This window comes from Haliaeetus leucocephalus, unplaced genomic scaffold (assembly GCF_000737465.1).
Source record: "Haliaeetus leucocephalus isolate CR32 unplaced genomic scaffold, Haliaeetus_leucocephalus-4.0 Scaffold170, whole genome shotgun sequence".
Classification (NCBI taxonomy): domain Eukaryota; kingdom Metazoa; phylum Chordata; class Aves; order Accipitriformes; family Accipitridae; genus Haliaeetus; species Haliaeetus leucocephalus.
The window spans coordinates 816,918-839,855 of NW_010972606.1; the positions used below are offsets into that span (position 1 = coordinate 816,918).

Genomic DNA, 22,938 nt, shown 5'->3' on the forward strand with positions numbered 1-22,938 from the left:
TTAAGGGAAAACATGCTGTAACCCACTCACCTGACTCAGTCACAGCTGTAGTGTATGATACTAATCTCCACATTTATTAAACACATGCTCCCTCTGGAGCTGGAGATGATACACTAACATCTGGTTTATTCTGGTTTCTTTTTAAGTCATGAGGAAACAAACACAAACGTGCCTCTTCTATGCAGTTGCAATGAAGATGTACTAAGATAAACAACTGTTAAGTTCTCCGTATCTTTTACAATCTGTTCTCCCTCCCATTCTCTCTTCCCATTGTTGCCATCATTTCTGTGAGTAAGCTAGTACTGAAATCTGACTCAGCAAAGGGAAATTAAGTTTTATGCAAAAATAAATGAGGCAAGTTGTACTGGGCATAGTATCCTCCCAAAAGATACTGAGACTAAACATAAGAAATAAGTAGGCCTGTAATGAAGATAGTGAAATGAAGCAAATACTGGGAAATGAGGGTTTGCCCTGACTGTAATGTCAGCCTGGCCTCCCATTGGTATAAAATTCATATTTCTCGTGGATCATTAATCCTTTTTGTCCATAGGAAATAATAAGAACACTTCTAGATGGCAAGCAAACATGTCATTTGGGACACAAGGATGATATTAAAAGCCCCTACCATGAAATCCAGTGTGGCTTTTAACCACAGCTTGTGGGTAGGAGCACAGTGGTACAATACTCCCCTGAAACACTGGGACAGGCACAGCACATCTCTGGAAGCCAAGGAGATTCATACAGCAGCCAACAATTTTAAGGACAGTACCTCATATCAGAAGACACCTTTCCCTTGGCTGGTTAGTGCAAAAAGGGATGACATATTCCTTCCTCTGCTCAACCCCCAAGAGAATATCCAATGCCCTTTTTCAACTCTGAAACTAGCACATCACTTGATAGTGCTGATGAGCTCAAAGCCCGTGATCAGCACCAGCCTTGCTGATGGCCGAGGCAAGTGAGCTGGGCCTGCAGACAGGGCATTGCTTAGGCTTGGTACTGCTCCCTCCATTCCAAATCATTCCAAATCATCCCAACTCCAAGTACATCCTAAGCACCTTGCAATGCTTATCCCCTTTTCCCAAGGCATTTGAAAACAGGAGGGAAAAGGTGGCAGTGAACTGCATGGACGACCTTGTGGTTGATTGTTTTAGACTGGCTCAGTCCTTGAAGAGACTTTAGGTAATGTCAAGGACACCGAGATTGTGTGACTGCACATGCATTTTTCAGAGACAGAAAAGTAATCCCACTGCAATTAATGGATCTTATTATGCTCAAAGTCAACAAGCTTGCTAAAGGGCTTTGGCAAGTCAGCGCCTTTGTGTTTGGATTGCAATGCTGGCTGTGTGGTGTGCCTTTGTCCACTTTAGCCTTGTTTACCAACAGAGGTATAGACACAATCTAGCTCTAGGCACTATTCTGGCTAAATATGTTGATGCGTATTTTTGTGTTCCAGCAGTTTCTGTAGCAGTGCTTACAAGTGAGACAGATGAAAGTGAGTAAACACAGATATTAAAAAAGCCATTTACTTTCTCACCATGCATGTTTACTATTTGCAGCTCGGTCACCTCTGACAACTGAAAGAGATCATTTAATCTCATTTCCTTCCTCCAGCATACCCATCCAATGTATTTCTGGGGGGGATCATGGCACTACAGTGTAATGTTTGCTATTATTATAAATTGGTACTTTATTTTTGAAAAGCTACAAACCCTTTGTTCATAAAACACTTTGTAATCACCATTGGTCTATTTGGTAGGTTGTTTATTTTTTTCAGATCTAAAATAATTTGAAAATGTTGCTTCAGATTAAACATCCATGTCCTATATTGACATTTTCTTTGTAAACAAGTTAACACTAATGTATTACTCCCATGCATATTTATTAAGTGCATACAGCAGTCAACCTTCAAATCCACTCCCCCAGTCCTTCCGGCAAACTAGGAATCCTCTTTGCCATAAAAACTTACCCTTTTCCCTCAATAAATCTATTCCTTAGAAGAAACTTTTGCCTTTGGAGTCTCATTTTTCATTTATTTCATTAGTTCCCATCTCAGATAACTAAATTCTCTTTTATTACAGCTGGGAATTTTTATAATGTGCAAATTGAAATAATGATTGTATCACAGTACTCTGCAAGTGGTTTTCATTAAGCCTCCAGCTACTATTCCTTGCTCTGCTGGATATCTTTGTGTCAGGGTTACTTTACGCTGGACAGAAATTTGAACAATTTATGTTGAAAAGAATGACTAAAAACTATTAGATAACAACCTTTAAAATGCCCTGGTTGATAGAGCTTAATTGTATGTTCTTGTCATAATCAAAATACCTCAATCACTTGAAACCTAGTAGTCATGCTAATAAGTGGACCTGTGAATATATTCCAGAGATTCACACTTCTGAAAACCAATATTACTACTTACTGTCTTTACAACTCTGTGTAAGCAGACACTCAGTGCCAGAAATACATTTACATTTCTGAGATGCTACGCTACAACGTTCTGCTTTGTCAACAGAGTGGCTAAATTCATACTCGGTGTTCAAGTAGGATTTTCTGGTTAATTTTAGTGACTTAAAATAGTTCAGAACCATTTGTGTGACTTGTTGAAATTTACAGCGTGCTTACATTGTTCATCACCAGACTCATCTTGCTACTTTGTCATTCTGTATTGCCTGTTGGTAAATGAGTTTGCTAGCATATATTCCCATTGCTGCCAGGGTCACCAGAAGTCTGAATGAACACATAAAGAGTCCACTTAATTGCAAAGATTTATAGCTATGCTGTTTTCTTTTCTCCCTTTCCACTCAAACTTGTCTTCCATGTCTGACATGTATAGAAAAGGGAGAGGTGCTTATTCTAGTCAAAATCAGCAGCAGACAAGGATCACAGTTTTGGAAGGATTCCTTATTTCTACTGCTAGTGCATAGGCAACAGAGAAGCAGTTTTCTAATCCACCCTAGACAGGGTAGTGAACCAAAGAAAAATGCTGTGTCAATATAATATCAGCCATCATCAGTCTGCAATGAAGCAATGAGTTACATGACTAGCAAAAAAACCATAACCTGTATAAATTCCAGAAGCAACAAGCTGTTCATTTTGATTTAAGATACCATGCTCTCCAAGGTGAAAGACAGGTGACCTATTATACAATAAACAGATGAGAAATTTTTAAGTCTTGGAAACTCACAAGCAGAAAATTGCCATTTGAAAATCTGCCTCTGTCTGCCCAAAAAGCCTGCTGTTTGAACCAAGTATAATTTCTATGTCAGACTAAAGCCTTTTCCCCTGTCTTATTTACGGCTCTGCTACAAGTTTGGGTAGCAGAGAAATCAATCCATTCCAACCAACGAGTGAAATGATTTTGGGAGCTCTGTGGATAAAAAAAATCCTCCCAAACAGTTTCTGCATTTCTGACTGAACACAGTTATTCTAAAGAGCACAATTTACACACTGAAAACTTACCAATGGAGCGATGAATGCAGGTATGCTGGTTATCACTCAGAAAAAAGCCCTCTTTGCATTGACATTCATAGCTGCCCATAGTATTTACACAAATCTGCTGGCACCCTCCATTGTTATCCTGACACTCATCAACATCTAGAAGAGAGAAGGAAAAAGAAATGCAAGATGATGTACAGATTAAGAATATACATCTAGAAGAGCACGGAATCCACGAAAAGGCACACTGTAAATTAAGCTAATGAAAACTACCCAAACCCCATCAGAGTTAATCCAAATTAATCCATCTTTTTCCTGCATCCTAGGTTTAAAGTTAACATAAAAAAACAGTGGGGAGGGAAGTCCAGCTAAGTCTCCATGCATTCTGAGCTGCAAATTGATTTCCAATGCCCAATGAATGTTAACGTCCTAAAAAGGCTGTGACCCCATCTGCCAAGTGTGGTGTTGCACTCTGTCATTCCCACTCCACTTGGAAAGACATACTTCAGGCCTACAGTAATTTCTAGCAGGGGTAGCAGGCAAACACAAAGGGCATTACTGGGTGAAAAGAGTCTTTATAGAGTTCTGGTCTTGAACAGAACAGCATGTTTCAATTACTGGAGTCATAACCCCCTACTTTGTCAGTTTGTTTAATGTTGTTTAATGAAAAGAAGGCTTCTTAAATCTAAATGTTCCATGTCTGTATTGTCATTTTAATAGGCAAATATATAAAACCACAAAGGCAGCATTAGCTACTGGCTGTTTTGAGGGTCCCTGCCTACCCCCCATCACTTCTATTTGGCATAAAAGTTTTTATGCTGCTGTGTTAGGAGAGATGTATGTTTTAGCATCGGGAAACCACTGCCACTAAAAGATATCTGATCCACATTCAACCTTGCAACTCTCCCATTTTGCTCATAAAAGGTATATCATATCCATTTTCTGTTTCTTCTTTGGATAAAAGCAACCCACCACCTGAAAAATCCATGTTTTCCTTTTTATGGAGACTCTGCAACCAGTTATTTCACAGTATGTGCCAACATGTCAGCAAATGAGTTGGTGTGTGTTTTGCTTTCATTTTATTTTTGGAGGGGAGAAAAAACACAACAAAGCTAAATGATCCACAACATTCAAAACCTTAGAAGAGCTGGCACAGCTCCTGCAGAAATTAATTCCACCAGGACTGGCCACAATACACTAAGGTAAAAGCAAGCTGCTTTTGCCAGTACTCTTGCAGGCAAGGCCAGGAAGCTCTGAAATGCTGCAGAAACTCAGCCAGTAACTAATGCAGGAACACCAGCTAGTTCAGCAGCTTGCTTGGCTGAGCTTGCTATCACTATTTGTGCTGGTGTGCTGCCTGTGCTTCATGTGACAGAAACTGTAGCTCTTCCTCACAGAGTAAAAAAACTACGGTAATTACAGCAGTACCCAGGGAAACCAGACAGTCTCCTCCTGTCTTGAACTACAATGCAAGTGTGTAGACAGTCCTTCTCCATTTTTTATTTACCAGGAAGTGTGAAGTACTATTGCCTCAAATTTTCTGCATCAAAATCCTCCCTGCCCTCAGTTCTTACTCTTTTCTGGATTTGAACCTTTTCATAACCCCATCTGAGCAATTTGGGAACACACAGGAAAAGGAGAAGTGAAGATTTTCCTTGCCTACTGCAGTATAAGATGGAAAGATTCAAGTAAGCCAAATTTGTGAGACCTTCCTCTGTGAGCCAGCAGGCCTCACTGTCCTATTAGTGCCAACTGAAACGTGTTCCTTCAAAACAGCACGCTGGAATCTAGATCCTGCTCGCTGGAAGATTAGTTGACTGGTTACTGAAGGAAAAAGTCTCAGTTGGTACATGTGCAAATCCCAAAATTTTGCTATAAAGTACATGGCCTTCCCAGAGCTCTGTTTATAGTATCACAAAGCAACTTGAACAATTGCCTTCCAGCTCTGATGAATAATCTGAAACAAATGCAATGATTAATAAACATTTGATAGCAAATGCTGGTGATTTGCCACTTCCATAAAGAGACAGCTCAATTTACCATCAATCCCCAAATCCATATGCTGGAATAAAAGTTATTACAACTTAAACTCTTTAAAAAGTTTTACCATGAGGAATTTCTTCCAATTGTTTTCAATTACTTGCCTCAAAATTACTTTAATATGCATTTATGAAGAGGAGTTGAAGAAAGGGAGCAGCTGGGATCTAGGACTACTATATCACTATCTCCATACTACATGCCTTCCAATAAAACTTGGCTTCGTGTTGTAGGATTAACATTTTCTCTTCTCAGGCCTCAACCCTACTAGGGTCAGGCTTTTTGGAGCACTTTGTATTCCTGCAGTCTTAAAAGGCAGTATTGCTTATTATCCACCACACCAAGCAGTCTATTGGACATGGCTGCCTGGAAAATATTTACTGAACTATTTACTTGACAAACTTTCTTTCCAATAAAGTCACTCTATGGTCAGCCTATTACTAACCCAGTTTAGAGAATGGGGTAAAAAAAGTCTTCTCAAGTTAGGAGAGAGAACTCCATCAACTCCAATGAGCTCAAGCTTCAGTAGATCTGGCAGAATAATTCCTTCACGTATCTGAACTTTTTCAAAGCTCACAAATGAAATAGCTGCCAAAGGGGCTTTTTCTTTCTTTCATTGTTTGTGCAACTCTCATTCAATGCAGCTCAAGTTACCCAGCTGAACATGTAAACATCAGTAATGCAGCATATGTGAGACTGCATTTTGGACCAGATTTTCTAGAGATTAAGTTCCACATAAACACCAAAATAAGTAGCCAGGTTTTCAATAAAGCTCTTCTGGCTCCAGTTTTGGAGGCTCCACATGTCCAACTGGGCGGTTGACTGTTTTGAAAAACTGAGGGTGGATCCTCAGGAGCTTTAAATGTTGCCACTCTGTGTGACAGTTTACACCTGCTGGAGACCTGCACCCCAGGGCCTAACTCTAGACATAGGAAAAAGGTCACTTATGATGTAAAATCCCTTCATGCAAACATCTCCTCTAAGCCCCAGCTAAACCCATTCTAAAAACTTTTAAATTTATTGAGCACAAATACAAAGCTCACTTGCTTTATTACTCTACTCTTTATAAAAAGGAATATTTTTTTTTTAGAGCAGACAGACATGTCTTCTTTGGCAACCTTTTGCACAAAATCAGCCACCACCAGTCACCTTATCCAGGAGCAGGGCTGTCTCCCTGAGGATGGCAGCCCCAAGACAGCAGGTGCAGGTCTCCTTTCCTTTAAACTGTTTCATGGAAACTCAAATCCATTTCCTAGGCTCCTTGTCTGGCAAAAGTTCTTTCATCCAGCTTGGCCTCACCACCTGACAGTGTGATAATTCCTAGAATACATTATCCACTGCTTACAGGAGAGCTGAGCCTCAAAATCCTACCCATGATCCCAGGGTGGAAGCTGGAGCAAGGTTTCAGCAAACCTACACAATCCAAACTCACAAAAGGATGGAAAAATGTTCTCGCCTGAGCTGAGCTCAGATGGTTATCCCACGTGGCTGCTCCAACCCTCACCCTCAAAAAGAGGAGGAAAAACTAGGAGAAAGTGAATATATGTCCTTAAGCCATTCTCTGTAACACTCATCACAAAGAACTGTCCTGTGATTACATCTACCAAAGACAATCCCTGATGGAAGCACCTAGAAATAACTCCGTTTCCACAGCCCTTAACTACTCCTTACCAGCACAAACAAACAGCTAAGATGACAATCAGCACAAGAGCTAGAATTGCTTATACAGAGTTTAGGCCAGAGTGACAAACCTATGTTTCCAGGGTGATGAGGGCCTGGACTTCAAATTGGCCAGTCATCATCAAGGACAACAAGAAATAAGGGAAGAGCCAGCTCAGGGAGAGGCTGGGAAAGGAGAAGTATCTTTCAAAAGAGAAGGAGTGATAATGGATGCATATATACATACATATATAGATATATCTATAGATCAGAAGTATTATGCAAATTAATGCATATCTGAATTTGCATAAGACCTCTAGCTTTTTGGCCCACTGCCTTCACATAATCAAATCTGTGTTCTGTATCTTGGTAAGATGAGAACCTCTAGAGAGCAGTAGTGTGGAACAGTATCAAAGGGTAGGAAACACTAAAGTTGATGAAGATGGACGTTTTATTTATTAAATAAACAAATGCTTTCAGTTTATCATTTAATTTATCTGATGAACTTTTCAAACTAGCTCCACTGGTATTTCACCCTGATCTGGCTCAGAGCTTGCTGCAGTATTTGGCCTAACGAAGCTATTCTGATTGAGTGCCCTGTTTGGGTACCACCGAGGCAGAAAGGTTTGCTAAGGGTACCTGAAACCAAAACCACAAGCAGGAAGACACAAAAGTAGAAACACTACACAGAGTCAATGTCAAGAACAGTATGTCCACTGTCCACTTCCTCCCATGATCTTCTCTTCCTTCTGACATTTTTCTTTCATGTCAGCATTTTCATAAGCACTTAAGCCCCTCGGAAACCTGAGTCTCATCTTCAAAGTCTCCAAAGCAGTTGGGAGTCACAGTACAATTCACTTACTATAGCATTAAGGTTATTTGAAGACTTCTAAAACCAGGACTTTGATTCATGATCCAGAAAGCTGATCCTGCTAGTTTTTCTCTAAGCTACTCCTTGAAACTTTTCAAAGATTTCTCTAAGATGTCTATTTTACCAGTGCAGAACATCGTGGTAGAGAGATGAACTACTGATAGCAATACTGTAGAACTTTCTCAAATGTTAGCAACAAACCACCCCTGAGGTATCTTGTATTTGTAAGAGAAATGATTAGCAACTGCAAACTCAGAAAATGCAAGTGCCTGATTCTGGAATTTTAAAATCATTATATTCTGAATATTTCTAGTCAGAAAGCAGGCTAAAAGTCCTATTAAAAAAATCACATTCCTGGATTTACTATAGTCATAGTTATTCTTATACCAAAAGAACATCTAGCCCAGCATCCTCTCTTTGCCACTGCCCTGCAGTTGGTACTTAGGAGAAGACTGTAGAGATGGGACAGAACCACTGCTGGCATGCTCTCCCAGCTTTCAGCAATCACATACCTATTGACCTTCCTAAATCACTTGCTAGACCATTGTCCTGCTGGATCTTTCCTGTATGAATTTGTCTAATCTCTTCTGAACCCAACATGATGGGGCAATTACTTCTGCAATTTAATTAAGAGTTACATAAAAAAGATATACTTTTGTTTAAGTTTTGTTTATTTCAAATGTGCTGCTTTATAATCTGAATGAATGCCCCCTAATCCCATGATTGTGAACAACAGTAAATACTCATTCCCTACTTGCCTTTTCTGCATCTTTCTTGATCTTACAGATCCCCCTCAGCCTCATACTACCCACCTCATCTATTTTGAGCCCTGAAGCACAGCAATACACAAATATGATCATTACAGAGAGAATAAAAATTACTTCAGTGTATCACCTTTAAAACAAAAAGTGCTCATTTCGAGAAGTTAACCTTAATGACAGTAACATTTGGCACATGTTCCTCTCACTTCTCTATTCCATTCCCTCCAAGTACCATGATACTCTATTGCAACGGGTGTCTTGGAAGATCTGATTTCAAGATAGCTGTGGAAGCCCAAGGAGTAAATTTGGCATGTAGGAGTGAAGCAAGTGGTATCAGATTAGAGGTTGTAGGCAGCTGTTCCCGCTGGAAGGGTTATACAAGTAGTGACATGCTGTCAAGGTAGGGAGGGTGATACATTGCATCAGCTGAGGGGGCCATGGAAACAGGAATCATTGCTAATTGAAATAACTGCTAAATCATCTTTCTTAGACCAACCTTATATGAGCATGCAAAGGGAAATATTAGAAGAAAGACACACTACTACCTATGTAAACAGCATTCATATCTCCAGGAGATCTGAAGTCAGACTTCACCAAGAATTTAAAAGCAGGGCCCAAATTTTCCACTATTTGCACAGAAGCCTAGGATTCCGCTTTTTGTCCCCTTCTTTCAGAAACTGAAAAATCTGGTGAAGAAAAGGAAAAAGACACCACACCCTTGAATCCAGTACTTCAGTCACTACCACAGTTGCAGAAATCTTCACTAGAGCCCATGCTGAGAAAAGATGCACTTGCAAAAAAACAGATCCTACAGTAATGAATTTTTACTGGAATAGACATTAAAAAAACCACCAAACAGAAAGTGTGAAAAATTACCTTTCCCTGAAAAATAAAGCACATTTTACAGAAGAGAAACATGAAGTACTAATCACAAGGATGCTCTTGGGTGATGAATACTAAAATCATTCTAAAATGATCAATTAATTGATCCCTAGAACCACTCTTTTCTTACATACAAGGATACAGCACCCAAAATGATACCCATGATCTGTCCTGCGGAATCCTGTCTCTTAATGGGCTACAATCACCTATCACCTCAACAAGCACTGACTAGGCTTCTTGTTTGCCTGCACAGTTATAAATGTGCACAGCCAAAAGGAATGCTTAAAATCTTTTTTCTGTAGCTATTTTGTGACACACAGTAGAATTCCTTAAATTTCACACTACACAAACACAGTGTAAATGCAGCTGCAACAGATTTCTTTGCTATGTATAGCATAGGAAATATTCACTTAATGCATGAGCTTAACTCTGCTTCATGGGATGCCTAACCATTTGTGGAGCTGAAGTAAACAGCCCCATGGACATTGTGTGAATGTTGCATCAAGTTCAAGTCTCTTGACGTCACTTGTTTATTCCTTTCTTAAACAACTGGGCACCACTGTCTGTCCTTTTAAGACACCAAAACCCTTTTCACAGCTTTTAGCATTTCCAAATTAAACATCCAAGCCACTTAATGTGACATCTTAGTTGTAGCTTCTATCTTCTCACTTGGTAATCATGGTTTTTTTTGACAGACACATACACGTACGTGGTAACCTCCTGACAACAGTGCCTAAACACAACAAAGTTGCCAATCAATTATTTGTTAATTAGTTATCCATTCTTCTGATACAGGGCTTTAAACCAGTTTTGTATTAATTTGATCCTGCTTCTTTTCATCTACGGTGCCACCGTCTAGGGAATGCCAGCAGCCTCCAGCTTGGCATAAGGCTCTTACTGGGCTCAGACAGCCACAGCCCCATTAGCAATAAGCTTGTAGTTCCCACTGACATCTAGCTGCATGTAGGGCATTCCAAGTTGCAATGCTGGATTAACAATCCTCCATAGACTTGAAGGAAGTTAATTACAGATGCAAACAAGCATCAGTCCTCATCAACTGAAGGAAAAATTTGGGACAAGTTGAGTGAATTATCCAGTCTGTTATCATAATGCCCCTTTGTCTTGCCCCTGGGCTTTCTCTGGAGTATCATTAACTGCTGCAGGCTCAACTGAAGCAGTATTCTCTATCTGGGATAACTATTGCTTATACCTGCTTCTTTTTACATCTACTTACAGACCCTGCCAGAATCAGAAAAATTTGGTTTGGGTTAACTCAAAACTGCTTTTTTGTTTGTTTTGATTTTTTTCTCACAAAAATGAAAAGGATTTTGCTGTGGGTCAAACAAACCGTATAACTTGACATTAAAAAATGAAACAATATTTTCATCTCAAGTTGGTAACATTTTCCAGGTCTATACAACATTTTGTTCCTGAGCTCTGGCAATAAAAGCCAAGGAAATGGCTAGATTAATTATTTTCTTTGTTATCTATCAGTAACACAGTTAGGGGATGCTCTAGATTCAGATGAGGGATTTTAACCTAAGCACTACAGCATCCAATAGGCTATGAAGTCATTCTCACTCTCTATATTGATAATACTTGAAGTCCATGAAAAGTGGAAGAAATGGGAAAGTATGCAGCACAACCTTCAACACACTGAAAAGAGAACTCCACCAGGAGTTGAAAAACATTGGCTTAGTCAGGCACATAGCTACTCATTAAACTTTTGGGGAACAGGAAAATGCTGAAAATGTTTTGGAAGCACTGGAGTTGCTCCTGTAGGTCATATCAAAACAATTAAATTTTCCTGAAAGTATCTCCATTGGTGAAGAGTGTTTTATAAATGCAACCTCAGTTTCTTAATAGCTTCAGTAGGTAAATCTTCAGTGAATTAATGCTTCATTTGACACAAAATGTTTGGGCAAATGGGCATCTATGCCACCTGGGAAATTAGTTCAGCATGTCTACTCTCCTAAACATGAGTAACACAAGCTAGCTTACCACTCAATCTAGTTGTGCTGTGTTACACAGTTGGATTTGTTGGTTAGTTTGTTTTGACCACCCGGTTTTAAGAAAACAGCCTTAGAAAACAGTTGGACACCTGTGCACCAGCTAAGCAGCAGCTGCCCATTAGCACATGTAAGATGCAGTAAGTTGTGTTAGTGCAACTCAACAGATGAACACAATCAGCCTTGATCAGTAAGAGTGCTGGGAATTATCAATGAAAAGCAACAGAGGTCAAAAAACCTGACTTCAGGAACATTGTAACTATGTAAAGAAGGGATGAATTTAATAAGTTTGGAGCTAGCATGGTAATGTAAAGCCAAAACAAACAAAGAACCCAAAATAAAACAAAACAAACAACTGCCTCATCCCCACCTTCTCCATAAAATTCACCAGAGCTGTATATTCTTTGCACCAGCACCAGGGAACACATAAATGGATCTCTGTAATGGCTATGTAACAGTGTGCATTTTTTCTTAAACCAAAGTACTTAAGAGTCATGGCCTTCTATTATCAGTGTCCATTATATGAAGTTAATGCATCTACTCACTTTGCAGATAAATACCTATACAAGAGAGAAAACCTTGTGTTTCATGCACAAGTTAATCTGTAAATGACAGTAATCATGAAGAGCTTTCTACAGGCAACTTATTCCACTAAAAGCCTTCTTACCTTTTACTCTAAGATATCTGATGTTGGAGGTACAGAATCTTAAGTCAGAGGGAAAACTATTTATGTGTTAAGGCAAATGGACTGACCGTCCACTGACAAATTCTGCAACTTGAAGTTCCTGAAATCACACTCAGACATGCAGCCTGTATTACAAAGTGGACACTTGTTGGAACCTTTTTATTCGGAGCTCAGCTTCCTAGAGTTCTTCTTTGAGTTCTGATTTCAAATTCAAACACTCAAAGCAAAACTCAGTCCATACCCGGGATATTCATGTCATTTCAGAGCACAGGAATGAGTTTTCGCATTCTTTCAATTGCAGTCATCAACAGGCTGAGGTGGTGGTCCCTTCAGAAGCTAATTAATACTGAATTTATAATTAGGAGGAGTTCTTCCAGTTATTTTTCAAGTGAATAAAATCAAGTCTCTTAGAATTCCCTAAGATGTTCATACAAGGAGTTTCAGAGGTTTTTGTAAGTACTGAATAATAGTTGGTGGCATATATACAGTGTCAGGCCTATTAAAGAAAGCACTGCAGTTGCCCAGGCAGCAGATATCATGACTCATACCTGGTGTGCGCATAGAAGTTTTGATGCACTGGGACCAGGTTGCTTAGCATCTTATTAATCAAGCCCTAAACTATTCTAAGTCACACAACAAAACTCTGCCTCCCTGTCCTGTAAGTGACAGTCCACGCCTGTCGCTACAAATCACTAGTGGGATCCAGAACCCATTCTTCACTGTCATATTAGTAATTTTTATTGTGTCTCTGACTAATTTCAGAAGCAGTTTCTTAGTTATGCCTTCAAAATAAACAACAGAAATAATTAAATAAGTGAAGTTTCTCAACTTTTTCAAAGGAAGTCATTCAAGCTCCCCAGTTAAGTCTAAATATACCAATGTATATACTCATGATATTGAATTGCAAAAACTGTTTTTCAGAAGGTAATACTGAAATATCGCTACTCTTTATTTGCTAATATGTATCTGAAAAACATGACTCTAGTACTTTAACGTAACAGTGTAAGTTATCAGTAGTGGAAAACTTTCCAGCCTGTATTGGTCACGATAGAAATATGCTAGGAATACTTACAAAAAATCACTTTAGGGATTTTTGTTGATTCAGATACACAAAAAATAGATAACCTGACTTTCAGGCTGCTTGTATACTTATAAACGCATTACTGTCATTATAGTATAATGACAGTGACTATATGTGAAATCAGGCACCAGATGACTTCGCTGCTCTCCACTTTGGTGTCTTTTTGCAATCCATATGAATTCAGTGTTTTAACTGCATCTATGAAATTTCTAGGATTGACAGACACCATTTCATGAGGGAAGGCTTGAATGTCATACAAATCTGACTAGTAAACACACCCATTATAGGCTGAAAGCCTGCACCCTTAGGTGAATACATGTTCTCCCTTGCTTTAAGTAAGCACTAAACACAATGTGGCTCCCAAAGCTTTGGTTAATTTTAATATATTTTATAGTTTTTCTCTTAAGATATACATCAATATAGGCCACACTGGCTTAAAAATTTGCCATTATAAGAAAGTTAAGATGAATTAACAAAAGATATGAAACCAATACAAACAAGATAAAGCAGTAAGGATGCAGAATAAATAATGCAGAATAAAACTCTGGCTTTGCTGAACTAAGACACAGCCATATCAGACCAAATAAGAACATCCATATGGGATTTAACTGATTTAACTTATACATATTAACTTCACACTCTAAGCTGATTATTCTTTACTTTCCTGAGTGTTCCATGTAGAGAAATCTTTACTGTGATTGATTACCTCCTCCAGGGAGTAAGTATTTAAAAAAAAAAAAAAAAAAAAAAAGACTCAGAGAACAAGAAGACTTGCAGAAACAAGAGACTGAGATTGATGCTGCTGTCACGTAGCTCCCAGTTTCTTAATTTATTATGACAGTCTGAGACTCTAACTTCATAGCTGACAGCCACCAAGATTTATTCTACACTTTTGATTATTTCCCCATACCTAACAAAAAACCTTGGGCCTATGCTGATTTATACTCTCACTTGTTTTGGTACTTCTCCGATCACATTGGCTTAAGAAAGCAAACATACGGCAAATTAACATGTAAAGAAAGTTATATCTCATTTAACTGAGAAGATTAATGTGGGGTGACCAAACATTAGAGTACTTTTGAAGGAGGAAACTTTCAGATACGGAAATAGAAAAAGCAGGGTAAGAAAAGCAGTGTGCTCAGATCCTAGCTTCAAGAGGGCTGGACGTCAGAGGCCTTTCCATCAATCACAGTGAGAATTCGTATTTTTATTGGATTTCCAGAGTGAACATGGACATATTTTCAAAACCAGTCTCGAATTTTATGCTCCAAACTTCTGATAGCAACAATCCTATTTTCAAAGGTGTTGATTAACTGAAGTCCGTGGGACTGCATCCTGTGAAAAAACAGGGAGCAGTTCATCTGAGCTACACTAAATACATACTTTACGATGATGGCAGTCACGCACACAAAGTGCACTGAAGCACAGACTACAATATTTAAAGTAAGTGATTCTTAATTTGAGGGCTTCATAAGCTTTATAGAAATGTAGGGCTTGACTTCTTGGTTGTTAAATGTTTTTTAAATTTGTACGCAAACACCATGATAACAATTCTCATCTGTCCATCATGGAACCTGCCATGAAGAGAGAAGGCTGCAATGGCTCAGAGTCTGGAAATTTCTACAGTTACCAGGTGTCATAAAACTAAATCTGAGGTTTAGAAGAGAAAGATCATCAGAATCTCTCAAAAGAGAGATTTAACTTGTATCTACAATTGTCTGCTACCACTTGCACCATGAAGACTCTCACAAGATGCAGGCAACCAAGTAATAAAAGTAAACACATATATACAGAAGTTGTATGTAAACATCTAATACAGAACTGTCTATAGAACATTTACTTATCATCCTAGCTATCCATATTTGCTCAGCACCTAGTCATCAGTTAGCAGAAGGCACTGCAGAATACTAGTACATGTTATAAAATCTGATGCATGCCACTGTACCACAAAGACTGGATACCTTAAATAGCTGTGATGAATCACAACTGTTATCACTAATCTAGTGTACAGACCAAGCAAGATTGATAAAAGATCTGAAAACAGTAATACAGTAAAAATTAGTTAGCTGAAGAAACATATCGGAAAGTAACTTTCTTCGTCACTTAGGCTTGCATCTGAAAAACAAAGAACTTTGAAAAATGCAGTCAAGTTTTTAATCCTGAAAGAATGCATTCATTACTAAAACTCAGTTAGTAAAAATTCACTAGAATTCAATTTGCAGCATGGATTTTTGTGTATGCACCCACTGCAGCTTGTCTGGGGGAGGTTCAGCAGCTTAATACCTCTGGTCCCCCATTTGCAGGGGTCCTCTGATCCCAAGGTTCTTACTATGCTCCAAGGACCCAATCGCTGCCAGTCATCGTTTGCAGAAATACAGAATACATGCAGGTTTGAAACATACAGATATATCTATTGTTAAAACTTGCATTTCAACACTTTTCATCTTGTCTGTAAATATATATTTATATACGATCCCATTTCCATCTTGTGCCTGGGCCCCTCACATTTAGAACAGATCCCCACTACTCAACCACTGAGCCCTGATTTGGGAGTCTGGCCTTCTTCTCTTAAGACATAAACCAACTGCCAAGTCCTGAAGTTCCGCTCAAGCAAAACTCTCACTGGAATCACTGGAAATGAGTAAGAGCTTCAAGATTTAGATTAGTAACTTTCTCTACAAAAATACCATAATTTTACATGTGTTTTAATAAAAACAAAGAGTTATGAAAAGAAGGCTATTAGGTGTATTCAACCCTCCCCCATCTGCCAAGGAGCTTAAGATTAGCAACCATGAAAATCTGGAAGAGAGTTTATGACTGATAATATTATTAGAGGCCCTGCTGATGTGCTAGAGGAGGACAATACTTAACTGTCAGCTCACCTAACAGTCTCCTGGAATTAGGAAAGAAGGGCAAGGAAAACTGGAAGACAGCCAAGAAAATGGACCATTTTTCAGCTTCTCTTTAAAATATGTGTTTTTATGAAACTAAAAGCAACTTTCCAAAAGCTGTTTAGTTTTATATTTAAAGTATTCACATTAAAGAAAAAATAAAATGTATTTTAACTGTTGGGAAACATAAAGAAAAATAAACATCAGTAATAGAAGCATTCATTTGGAGTTCAAGCAAGCAACACATTGTGCACAGCTGTCTGGAAAAGAAGAAAAATAAAGCTAAATTAAAAGGAAGACATTGGTCTCTTTAATCATACCAGTGATTATGCAATCCTAAATGAGTTATGTACTACTTCTTGACACTTTACATCTGGGAGCTTTAGAAATGATTTCTTATACACTTGCAAGTCTCCTCCCACTCCACATTGACAGGCAGATTAGGCCATAGTCCCCCGTCCCAGTGTATACATTCAGACAAACAGAAGGGTAGGAATAGGTAGATTTGGGTTTTAACTGTTTTGGGTTTGTTCTGAAAGAAAAACAGAGTGCTAGAACATTCACCAAAAGAGGATGAACGATACGATGTGATATACCTACATGTGTGTAGATACTAATGTTCTTTTTGTCACCTGAGCCAGATTGTAGATTACCACTACCCAGTCAAGAATGAAGCCTACATGCCAGGGTTAAAAACTCTCCTCTCTTAAAATAAACCAACAGATTTTAAAAGAGCACTGCAAAGCAGGAACTTGGGTTTAGATACTAACCTCAGACCTCAGAAGAAAAGAAATTGTATGATTACAAACATGAACCTGATTTTTATACTGATTTGGGATCCCAAGGCCCATTTTATAACAGGCAGTTGTTACTTCGAGGCCTGTGACCATCTGCTCCTGGTTTGTCTCAGAAGTTTCTCCTTTAGCTGCAGGCTCCAAATGACTTGCGATTGTTGCTCTGCTCCACCTACCAGTGCTGGCAGACTAGTACCACTCCTGGAGCAGGTTCAATTGCTCTGGGGAAAGTGCCACCTCTCCCTTCCCACAGGGGCTTCCACATGACTTAGTCACTTTGTCAAGAAATGCAAAATAGCATCTGAGAAGAGACAAATAAACCAGTAATGTCCATTTTTCAGGTGGGAAAATTAGGCCTTCTGCCCAAGGCACACCTTCAAGATTGTGGACATAACTAGGACTTTGCTCTTCAATTCTTTGCTACTGAATTCACAGCTGACACCGTGCTTGTGTTTTTGTCTACCATACTGAACATTCAGCTCTTGCAGAGCGCTCCATGGAATCTATAATGCACACTAGCAATTGCATTTCTGGCTTGATTTATAATCAGAAGTTCACTCTCCTTCCCAGGACTCTTCTTCATCAGACACAGAATTAACTGCTGAAGAAACATAAACTATACCGGATCATCAAAACCTACTTCTGTAGTTATTTTCAGGAGGTCTGACACACAAGAGAATTAATTGAGATATCATATTATAGATGTCCAAATTTAGTAATTGTTATTTTTCTGTAAGAGAAACCAAAGTTACACAGAATATTTGAAATAAGAGTGTGTAAGCAGGGATTCAGAAGGGTAAGGATTCTATTCTTGGCTATGCAGCAGATATCCAGACATCCTGTGCAAAGATTGAGAAGTAACTTAATCTGTTTGCCCTAGCTCCTCATCTATAAACAATGAAAATTGTATTTCTTTTCCTTAAAGGATTTTTTGAGGAAAATCTATTAGTATTTACAAGGTGTTCACATATGTTCCTGTATCACAGCAATTAATACCACAGAAAAACCTATAAATAAAAGATGTCTCTGAATACATTATGATAAATTTTCTGTCCATGTTCCTTTGTATCTTTTTTGAAGGTTTCTAAGAAGAGTTTACAACCTTCTTGAGCACACTTACTAATTAGAGAAATGATAAAGAGCAGAGGACTTTGTGAAAACTATGCTTATCTTTAGAAGAAAGAAGAGTTAAGATGAGCGCAACCCAGAAGGAAGAAGTGCTTCTGCAAAAAAGCAATGCTTACTCCCTTTTAAAAAGGGACTATCACAAATCAGAGCTAAGGAGAAAACTAAAAAAAAACCACACAAAACAGACAGATGAGTAGCACTTCATAGCCATTCATATTTATACCTGAACAGATAAGCAAAAGAAAACCATCACTCCATGCAATTCCATTCTTTAACCTGAAATACTTTTCACATCCAGATTTGGTTTAACAAACAGAAAACAATGAGTTGGGTCAATTTTTTAGGAAGAATTCCCTAACTATATGTACACAAAGGTCTGCCTACAGAAAAAAAGGAGAGAAGAGCAGAATGTGGAGGAGGTATTACGTGGCTTTCTCAAGTAAGAACCAATGACAGTCAGCTTTTGTGGCTACGTATTTTTCTTGCACACTCTTCATTCCCCATTTTTTCACATTTTGATCAGAGATAGGTGAATTCCAGAAGGCTTGGAACAGCTGGAATATCAGCTGATACGTGAGCCTTTGGCAAGGAAATTTTGCGGACCAAGGCTCTCTGCTTTCTGATCCGAATAGTCACGGCACTCTCTTCCAAATTCTATTTGCAGATGCTGAATAAATTTGTAAGACTTAGGCAGAAATACCAGCAAGAACTGCTTTCAGCGAGGTTTCTAGCAAGCTTTTTGTGCATAAATCCCAAGGATTAGTAATCCATGATAAGATTCAGAACTCTCTTCTTTGGTGATGCTTCAGACTAACACAGTCCATAATACTCTCCCAGGAAGCTTACATTTTTATACAGTAGGAGAGAGATTAATGTAAGATAATGGTACTCCACGTGAGAGTCCTTCAGGAGAAAGGAAAAATAATTCAACACTCTTTCTGAATTTCCCAGGTGGAGTAACCAAATATTATCACACTACCTCATTCACTTCTGTGGGGTTACAAAAAAAACCCAGAAAAATCTAATTCTTCACAGCAGCCTTTTTTGGATTTGATGACTCTTGCATCTTCTTTTTCATCTTGTCTTCCCTAGAAGAAAACTATACCTTTTCTTTCATTCTTCTGGCATTAGCCATGGCATTAGCCATGTTAGACTTCATGATCCTTATGGGTCCCTTCCAACTGGAGATATTCTATGATTCTATGTTTTCTAGATCACTCATTATTCTCACTGCTCTCTTTTGGCTTCATCCAAGTGCAATGCCCTAAACTGAACAGTCCACCACCAGCTGAAGCCTTACTGCTGCTAAAGGAGCAGAGGGTTTCTTATGATATGACAATTCCTATCCCAATAGCTTAAAAGTAAACTAAAAAACCCCAGAAAATTCTTTTTTACCCTTGTGGGTACAGTCTGGGGTCACCATACTGGCAGCTATGCCAAGCTCACCTGAAATTCTCCCTGAAAAGGAAGAAAAATTCTCAAGCCTTCTCTATGGCATCCCCAATCATCACGTATCTCACTTTGTACAACACCCAGGTTTACACCACCAGGCTCAATCTACCTCCTCTGCTATCTGCCTTACTGAAAGCCTCCATGAGGACACAAAGACAAAGTATACCCAACTGCCAAAGAGGCCTCAAATCAATAATGCACTTACACATATGCAAAAGTCCAGTCTTCTTACTTAATATTAAACCAAGAAATTTACAAAAACTAGGCAAATTAGGAACACCTTTAAGTGTCATGCTGAATCAGAGCAGGGATTATATTCTGAATAACCAGTTTCAAAGGCATAAGTCTTATCCATTGATACTCTGTAGTACAGATTCACAGATTTTACCAGATATGTGAGAACAGACTGATTTACCACAAATGAGATGGGTGAAGTGTTTGGCACTAATAGGAAGGATGATCAGTTATGCCATAAACTCTCCTAAAGGCAAGACAGAATGAAAATTGATAGCATGCCTCAACATGTGAAAGGCACAAAGAAAGAAAAATCAATTTAACAGCAGAAACACGGAGAAAAAATGATCAAACAGGAAAGAACATCTGGACCAGTGAGCTAATTGCTTATAAAAAAACACCAGACTGGTATTTCATATATGAGAAGGGAAAACATATTTCATGACTGGTTTCAAATGAAGGATAAAGAAAACCTATTGCATGAGACCAAATGTTAGTCTTGCATCCACTGAGCAGAATTTAGAGCAATTTTGAGAAAGAACTACTACTATTTCAAGTGATTACAGTGCTAAAATAAATTAATTTTAGCCAGACAAGGATATCATCATAGTTTGAATTCCCTGTGGTGTCATTTCATGTTATTTTTGAGAAATTCCTCAATAAAAATGTCAAATAGAGAGCAAGTTGAGTTCTCCCGAGGACAGTTTTGGACATTTTCCAGTACAAATTTTAACCATGAATTCTTAACCAAACATCTCCTCCCAACAAATAAATAAGTAAGAAATTTCACTTGATTAGAAAGAAAGAAATGTTGAAACAAGAATTCAGGAAAAAACACTTAACCTGTCAACTGCATCTGATCTAATTAGTTGTGAATACTCCAAGTTTGCTTTTATAAAGAAGATTTTAATCATCTTGCTATACTGACGTTACTAGAAAGACATCCAGTGAAGGTTTAAAAAGGAATGTAAACCCTGACAAGAAGAGGCTTAAGATTTTGCATAGACTTCAGTGAGGTCTGAGATGCAGAAATCCTAATGTAACGGTCTTGTCCATTACAACCTGTTTCCTAGAAGGCCCACAGGACTATCCGTGAACTATCATGGGGTCCCATCCCTAGACGTTCTATCTAAAATCACTAGACAAAGATTTTTGGGGATATGTGTGATAAAATGCGGACCAAGTCACTGAGAGAGTAATTCAGCTGTCTAAACATCAGAGTCAGATGCCATTTTAGATTCCTAATATTATTCCATCTAGCTTCCATCTCACACTCCAGATCTACTCCTGTAGATCTCTGGACTCAATGATTCTCATAGGTCCCCTCCAGCTTGAGATATTCTACAATTCTATGATCTCACACATCTGCCAGCTCCAGGGTGTTCTCACTGTCACGAGGCTCCTATATTTAGGCAGTCAAATCACCCCCAAAGAGTTCTTGCTGCGTGGCTCCTTACGTGCTGACAAAATGGACCCTGACAGTAATGCCTGGAAGGCCAAAGGATGGAGGAGAAGGAGGAACAGTGTAGTCTAATGTTGGGTCACTCCTAGCAAATCTTCTGTCCAAGCACATACACATCCACGGTGCTATATGAGAAGACGGTTCAGGAAGGGTTTTCAAAATCAACCTACTGCGAGTTTTATAGGGTCATCTACAAACTCCATCGAAATGACATAATTCTATACAAGATCCACTACAGCCCTGCTTAATGTGAACACAGACAATTTCAGCATGCTAATCAAACGTTACATGCCTTTTCTAAGAGGAACATAAACTTGATACATGGAATATATGATATGGTACCTAACTAGCAATCCTCATTTGACAGTTCTCTAAAGTCCTATAGAGGTTGGGGGAGGGCGGGGGGGGTATGAGAAGAGGAAAAAGATACGTCAGTAGAGGAATGTACTGAAAGGTGAAAAACATTGTCACTAATCTTGTGAAGAGTTCTTTGACTCCTTAAAATCCATGAAAAGTGGTTTCTCAAAAAAGCAAGAACAGGTGGAAACCAGTGGACTTATCAAAACTTTAATTCCTTTCAATACCTAATTTCCTCACGGGAAAAAACCAAATATCTTTGGAATAAATTTATCAAGTTTTACATGCTGGGAAAATTTTCCAAAAGGTTGTATGTGCAAATACAGGGTTTGTTTTTTATTTGAGACCTCACTGCATCCTCTTAAAAACAGCCAACTGCATTTACACACTTCTGGTAATGTAAGTGAAGGGAAATACAACTACTCCAGAAGGGAAAAGACTGTAACATCCCCCTTTTCAAAACTGATACTCTGCTAATGGGCACAAAGAAGCTATCCCAGCAGTCAGTATAACTGATAATACCAGCAACCAGCTAGGGACCAAATGATGACAGAGAAATGAAGTTCTGTCTTTTCTAGCAATGGTGTCCCAAATCTGAGTTAGTACACAACGGGCAGTCATAGCAAGATTTGCATGGCCACTGTCAGCATTAAAAAACTTCAGTCTGAGACCTTACAACCAGACACTTTCATCCTCAGTAAACCCACTCAAATTTTAAGGAAGGGAGAAAGAGGGATGTGCCTTGATTCCTTTTTCAGTGCCTCTAAGTAAAAGCAGCTATTTTACTGAGACATATCAAAGACCATTCATTAGTTGCAAATACTCAATCCGCGTTTGAGGAACAGAAACTTCCCCAGTCCGTGGTTTCAAAATTAGAAAGGCAGCTGTGACCTCTTTTAGCATCCTGAAGTTGCACAGTGGGAGAAAGAGAGCCCTTTGCTATTATTCCCACTCATCTGTTCACTGAACCTGTTCTAGAAGCAACATGGTTCCTAACGCTTTTGGGGTAACACAGAAAGTCAGCTCAGAGTAGACCATGAATATGGGTAGACACTGATTCTAAAAAACCTGAAAGATCTCTTGGCAAGCTTTGGATCAATACTTTCAACTGTAGCCACCTGTTTATATTATTGTAGCCCCCCCCCCCCCCCCCCGCACCCCCCCCACACAAAAAGTCAAAAAGACAAAAACAAAAGAAAG

At 38.8% G+C, this 22,938-nt stretch overlaps 1 protein-coding gene across 1 annotated transcript in view; it reads right to left on the reverse strand.

Moving 5' to 3' along the window:
- Positions 1-22,938, reverse strand: part of SCUBE1 (signal peptide, CUB domain, EGF-like 1) — a 210,529-nt gene that overhangs the window by 152,164 nt on the left and 35,427 nt on the right. The window contains exon 4 of the mRNA XM_010563586.1: positions 3,460-3,594. Coding sequence (XP_010561888.1) covers positions 3,460-3,594 — 135 coding nt within the window. The remainder of the gene's footprint in view (positions 1-3,459; positions 3,595-22,938) is intronic.